Genomic DNA, 6,786 nt, shown 5'->3' on the forward strand with positions numbered 1-6,786 from the left:
CGCAAGCGCTCCAGGTGGCGGGGGAGGGGCCGGCTGCTCAACTTCCGGGTCTGGGTGTTACTACCCTACTCGAGGGCGCCTGGGACTGCGCAATCGGTCCGATCTCCCCGAGCGGGTGGGGGTGGGGGGGAGCGGTGAGTGATCGCGCATGAGCAGAGCTCCCTGCCCGCCTCGCTGCCCCAGGGTTGGGTAGCGAGGCAGTTAAGCAGTTAATGGTACTTTTGCCCGTACCTCTGGAGTGGACGGCTCTTGGTGATCTTGTTTGAGGAAAGGCCGGCCCAGCTTGGGGTTAAGAGAGCAAGATGGGTGAACACTCAGGAGGATATACTTACACTCAGACGTCAGTATTAATTTTACATGCGAAGGTGAGGTTTTTCCAAACCACGTTCCTAGCCAGACCAGACCCTGGCATTAATAGCCTTTCACCTCTCTTTTGGCTATCTGTAGGTTTGTCCTCTTCCCCCTTTTTTGACGTTCCTTGCGATTTCTAGTGGCCAGTACCCCAAAAGGAAGTGAAATAAGCTTTTCCCGAACACCTTGTGGTTAAGAAGTGTGCAATGACAGTTCATGTTTCCCCCGCGATAGGTTCCTTTTGGTTCCAAGTCCAAAATGGCAACACTCAAGGATCAGCTGATTGTGAATCTTCTTAAGGAAGAACAGAGCCCCCAGAATAAGATTACCGTCGTTGGGGTTGGCGCTGTTGGCATGGCTTGTGCCATCAGTATCTTAATGAAGGTAAGTGAGAGTCCATCACTCTGGAAGGCAAGGATAACTTGACCCCACCCACTCCTCCACTCCCTAATAATTGCGTGATCACATTGTATATGCAAATATTGAGGTTCATGCACTCATTCAAAGAACGTTATGTGAAATAAACTTTTGAAATATGCTATGCCGAAAGGATATCAGAACAAAAATAAAAATCAAGGTTATTAGACTGGCAACACAGTTTCTTAAATTCACTCTGCTGTATTAACATGCATGAATTGCCTACAAATGAGTCCCTTTAAACAAGCTAAAATTATTTTAAAGTTATTTTTGAAGTGAAATGATATATATTATGGTAAAATGAAAATCACACTGAATGTGGGAAATCCATTTTCATTTTACATTTTGTCAGTAAAGAGGATGGATGTTTATTTTTTTAATATTTTAATTTTATTAAAAACATTTTTTTAAATTTTTAAATTTTGTTTTTGACTGTGGGAAATCTTAAAGTCTTGCTCCCATGCAAGTCACCATTGGTCCTCTACTTGGATAGCAATTTTAGTATTAATTTGGAAGCTAAAGTTTAATTAGAAGAAAAAAATTTGTGGATGAATAAAAAGCACTTTTTACTATAATCAAGCCTGGTTTATATAAAACCAAAATTGAGGCAACTTATAATATTAAGAAATTTTAAGTTCAGATTTGGAGTTCTTAATAATAGAGTGATTGAGCAGAGGGCACACAGTGCAATATACAGATCATGTATCATAGAAATATACACTTGAAACCTTTATGATCTTATTAACCAAATAGAGGCTCAGTGCATGAATTAGTGCACCAGTGGGGTCCCTAGGCCTGGCCTGCAGGATTGGGCTGAAATTGGCTCTCCAACATCCTCCGAGGGGCCCCAGATTGCGAGAGGGTGCAGGCCAGGCTGAGGGGCCCCACTGGTGCACTATCAGGGCCAGGGAGGGACAGCGAGAGGGCTCTAGGGTGTGTCTGGCCCATCTCTCTCAGTCCCCATCGGCAGGACCCCAGTGCAAGCTAACCTACGGGTCGACTGTCTGCCCCCTGGTGGTCAGTGCACTTCATAGTGAGCGCTTGAGCGACCTTAGCATATCATTAGCATATTACGCTTTGATTGGTTGAGCGGACAACTGGACACCTAGCATATTAGGGTTTTATTATATACGATGTGACCCCAATGAATTTAATATAAATAAGTAAATGAAATTATGAATTCCTGGTTCTAAACAGAAAAGGATTGAAGTGAGAAGGGATTGAAAGCAGAAATGAGCTATGCAGATATTGCAGAGCAACGTACTTGCTCTATCGGTGTTCTTAAGAAAGGCCACAAAAGTATTCCAACTCCACCACTGAATCAGAAATTGATGCCATCTGTTTGTCCTACGCCACCTATGGCCTTTTTCAGTGATGCCCTCTAATTCAGGTGTGGGTAAGAGTAACTGCCAGACCACTCATTACACTGTAGCTCATATAGTACAACCTCTTTGGTTATGACAGTCCATATCCCATTTGTATTAAAACTATTGTTGGTGCTCCTGGTCAGATGCATCTAAGGACTTTTTTTTAAATATATATTTTATTGATTTTTTTACAGAGAGGAAGGAGAGGGATAGAGAGTGAGAAACATTGATGAGAGAGAAACATTGATCAGCTGCCTCCTGCACACCTTCCACTGGGGATGTGCCCGCAACCCAGGTACATACCCTTCACCAGAATCAAACCTGGGACCTTTCAGTCCGCAGGCCGACGCTCTATCCACTGAGCCAAACCAGTTAGGGCTCTAAGGACTTTTATATGTTGAACTGAATGGATTTTTTCACTAATAATTTACAATGCACAAATCCATATATGTAAAGTTGTTATAGCTCTTTAATATGTGGAAACATAACCATGGAATGATCCAGACTTTTTAATTCTAAGTCTTTTTTTAAAAAAATATATTTTTATTGATTTCAGAGAGGAAGGGAGAGGGAGAGAAATAGAAACATCAATGATGAGAATCATTGATCTCCTGCCTCTTGCATGCCCCCCACTGGGGATTGAGCCCACAACCTGGGCATGTGCCCTTGACCAGAATTGAACCCAGGACTCTTCAATCTGCAGGCCAATGCTCTATCCACTGATCCAAACCAGCTAGGGCTAATTCTAAGTCTTAATACTGGTCATTATCACCTATTTAATAAATAACAACCTAAGATCAATATGTGAAACTGAATTTGAAAGAATAACTCAATCAGTTTTATGTAATTGAACATTACACTGCCAATCCAGTGTTCTGTTTTAACATGGTGGCCTTCTCCTATGCCAGAAATATGGAAATTTTGCAGGCCCATCTAAAAATTTGGAAGTAGCAAGTTTGATTTTTGTTGTTGTTGAAAATGTTTTATTTTTGAGGTGTTACCTTTGGCAGCAATTTTGATTTAACAAACATTTTTGTGTTGTAGGACTTGGCAGATGAACTTGCTCTTGTTGATGTCATGGAAGACAAATTAAAGGGAGAAATGATGGATCTCCAACATGGCAGCCTTTTCCTTAAAACACCAAAAATTGTCTCTGGCAAAGGTTAATTTCAACACATTTATATTATAGTCCATGCTAGACTTAACTGTTTACCAGGCTCAAAATCCTAGCTCTTCAAACACTTTTTTTTAATGCAGGATAAGAGAGCCTTTGAACAATTTTGCATCAGTACCTACTGATACCGAAGTTTCAATTTATTTACTTTCCATATTACCTTTTGCACACTAACATAATAATAGTATCTGTTTTTTAAAAATATATATATTTTATTGATTTTTTTACAGAGAGGAAGGGAGTGAGAGAGAGAGAGTTAGAAACATCAATGAGAGAGAAACATTGATCAGCTGCCTCCTGCACACCCCCCACTGGGGATGTGCTTGCAACCAAGGTACATGACCTTGACTGGAATTGAACCTGGGACCTTTCAGTCCGCAGGCCGACGCTCTACCCACTGAGCCAAACCGGCGACGGCAATAGTATCTGTTTTGACACTTGAAAATCATTGACAACTTACCTGATAGGTATCTTCATTATCTTCATCCCTCGCTTAACCATCCTGTGCCATAGGGATCTAGAAGCAAGATGTACTTGACAAGTGTAAAGCTGCCTCTGCTTTTCTAAAAAGAAGGCCTGTTCCTGGACTGATGTGACCACAATTAAGTATTTAAGTAGAAGCAGGAGTGTGGAAGAGTATGAGCACTGAGCTGAGGTGGCCATGTATCTCATTTGATATGAGAATCTATTAAGTTTTATTCCTTCCAGCTTCCCCCAGTTGTAGTTATATAAAGTCACAAGGTGACTAAAACAAAAAGGGGGCATTGATGTACTCTTCATCCATGTAAGTGGCCACAGTGATAAAACTCCAAAAACTAAAGGAGGGAAGTCTGGGGGGCATTAAAGACATTTTTCTGCCACATATACAAACCACTGTCCCCCCGCCCCCCACCACCACCACCAAAAAAAAAAAGATGGGGAAATTTTTTGCCGGCTAGGTATTGGAGATCTCTTAAAGGCCTTAATCTAATTATTGTTTTCTGTTGTCTAGACTATAGTGTGACTGCAAACTCCAAGCTGGTTATTATCACAGCTGGGGCACGTCAACAAGAGGGGGAGAGCCGCCTTAATTTGGTCCAGCGTAACGTGAACATCTTTAAATTCATCATTCCTAATGTTGTAAAATACAGTCCCAACTGCAAACTGCTTGTTGTTTCCAATCCAGGTGAGGTTTTTAATTGCATAACAATACATGAGCTAGAGTAAAACTGATAGTATATATTATATTCTGTATACACATATTTATTTCGCATCTTTCACTTTCTTCCTGGGAGTGGATTTTTCTTTTTGTAAATAGTTCAATTTAAAGCATGAAAGGAGATAGGTTACAATGCCTCTGAATGCAGTTGGAACTTTAAAATTAGTTATTTGTGCAAGAACACCTTGGATAAGGTATAAGTTTATGGCTAATGTGTTATCCTCTTGATTGATGCATAGCTTATTTTGATTAAATTGCATTTATTGGATACTTAATGTTTTGCTATATTATACATGTTATAGAGGTTTACAAATATTAACAAAAACAGTGACCATGATCATGATCAAGATCCATACAGACCCCTATGTCTTTTTCTCTCTCTTGAAAATTGTATTGGTCCTTGGGAAAGGGAGGCAGGCAACCCCTGCCACCTGCTGAGGGTGGCACAAGCCCTCCCTGTTTCCCATGGCTGTTGATGGGAGGCTCACGTGCTGGGGGAAGGCCAGGAAGACCTTGAGCTTGGGCCAGGCACTTGGGCGAGCCAGGTAGGCCAAGCGCAGGGGGAAGGAGTCCAGGCGGTGGGTGGCCAGGGCCTGGTGATCAGCAGCAAGTCCAGCAGGTTGTAGTTTGCGAAGGAGATCATCATGTTACCCATGGGTCTGGCCAGCGGAGTCTCAAAAGACTTCAGGTGCCCAGACAGTTCCTCCACACAGTCCTCCTTGCCTGCCTATTAGTTGGTGTAGATGAAGGTGATGTATTTGCAGCAGAGGTTCTCCATGCTGTCATTCACCACACCTACCAGGGTCTCCTCCTGAAGGTCCTTCCCATGTAGCCCGAGGGGAGCAGCTCAGGTGGTACAGGATGGCATTGGACTGGCACAGGGTGAGGTCTCCGACCTGAACTTGGGGAACTGCCGGTACAGACAGGAGGTCTTGAGGGAGCCCTGCAGCCAGGTCTCCTTAGTCACCACCTCTTCCTTCTAGCTCTGGCCCTGGTCAGCCAGCAGCATGTGATGGCCTCACAGCGCCCTCAAACAGGGAAATAGACTATGGTGTAGAGTGGCATGGTGGAGGCGTAGACAAAGGCAGTGGCTACACCAGCAGCAGCAAAGTTCAGGCAGGCCTCCGCCATATGTCTTCAGTGGCTAATCATTATCTAATCATTCACCTGGTATCTTTGCCAAATGTTTTCTTCACAGTGGATATCTTGACCTATGTGGCTTGGAAGTTAAGCGGCTTTCCCAAGAACCGTGTTATTGGAAGTGGTTGCAACCTGGATTCAGCCCGTTTCCGATACCTGATGGGGGAGAGGCTGGGAGTTCACCCATTAAGCTGTCATGGGTGGGTCCTTGGGGAGCATGGAGACTCTAGTGGTAAGCATACCTTATTTCCTCTTTCTGTTTTCAAAAGATTGTGTAAAAAAATTGACAGTTTTATTAAATTTGAGCCTAAATCAGATATCCATTCATCAAGGTAGAATGGTTTTCAGAAATCTACTTTTTGTGTAATTTAATGCTAAGAAATTGTTAAGATTTTAGCCATCTTACATGACATGTACCTGGCATGCAGGGTGGGGGATGAAATTTATTTTACTTCTTAACCATGGACATATTACATAAGACCTCAATCACTCAATATCATAGCTGTTTATAATTGCCTTGCACTGTTTGGCCCTGAAAAGGTCAGTCAGGTCAAATGGAGAGAATGAAAAAATCCTATTATCACAGTAGAAGTGCTATAATTTTTGCAGAATTCTCAGTTTCTTATACCACGATAATTCTCCTTATAATCTTATACTATCTTTATATTCCAATATATGTCTATTAAGCATCCCAGTTGGTTAGGAAAATAGGTTAGAATATTGTAGAAATTCTTAGTTTTACAATAAGATATAAACAAATGAAAATCTAAAATAAGGGTATTGTAGTCTTTTTTTCTTTTTCATTTCTTTTTATTTTAGGTATTGTAGTCTTGAGTATCTACTAAAAGGAGTAATACTCCCCAGATAAAAGAGAATTAGAAAAATGGGTCGGAATTACTAGTTGCTGACTGGTGCCTGGAAATAAGTGAATTTTGTACTGTTTCTTTTAGTGCCTGTATGGAGTGGAGTGAATGTTGCTGGTGTCTCCCTAAAGAATCTGCACCCTGATTTAGGCACTGATGCAGATAAGGAACAGTGGAAACAAGTTCACAAACAGGTGGTTGACAGGTAATATGTCTCATAATTTGGCAGCGTGTGAGATTAAACTTTATTGTTTGTATTGTTTAAAATATTAAGTT

General features: G+C 41.6%; 1 protein-coding gene and 1 pseudogene across 2 annotated transcripts in view; one reads left to right on the forward strand and one right to left on the reverse strand.

The window, feature by feature from the left end:
* Window positions 1-233: 233 nt before the first annotated feature.
* LDHA (lactate dehydrogenase A) overlaps window positions 234-6,786 on the forward strand; it is an 8,874-nt gene continuing 2,321 nt past the window's right edge. The window contains exons 1-6 of one of the 2 annotated variants that reach the window (XM_006770885.2): window positions 234-365; window positions 586-735; window positions 3,180-3,297; window positions 4,301-4,474; window positions 5,706-5,879; window positions 6,598-6,715. In XM_006770885.2, the coding sequence (XP_006770948.1) occupies window positions 303-365; window positions 586-735; window positions 3,180-3,297; window positions 4,301-4,474; window positions 5,706-5,879; window positions 6,598-6,715 (797 nt within the window). In that variant the 5' untranslated portion in view covers window positions 234-302. Of the gene's footprint in view, window positions 366-585; window positions 736-3,179; window positions 3,298-4,300; window positions 4,475-5,705; window positions 5,880-6,597; window positions 6,716-6,786 lie in introns of those variants that run through there. The other variant, XM_015568574.1, reaches the window with a different exon arrangement.
* Window positions 4,568-5,698, reverse strand: LOC102763419 (annotated as a pseudogene).

Source organism: Myotis davidii, unplaced genomic scaffold, assembly GCF_000327345.1.
Source record: "Myotis davidii unplaced genomic scaffold, ASM32734v1 scaffold2325, whole genome shotgun sequence".
Lineage (NCBI taxonomy): Eukaryota > Metazoa > Chordata > Mammalia > Chiroptera > Vespertilionidae > Myotis > Myotis davidii.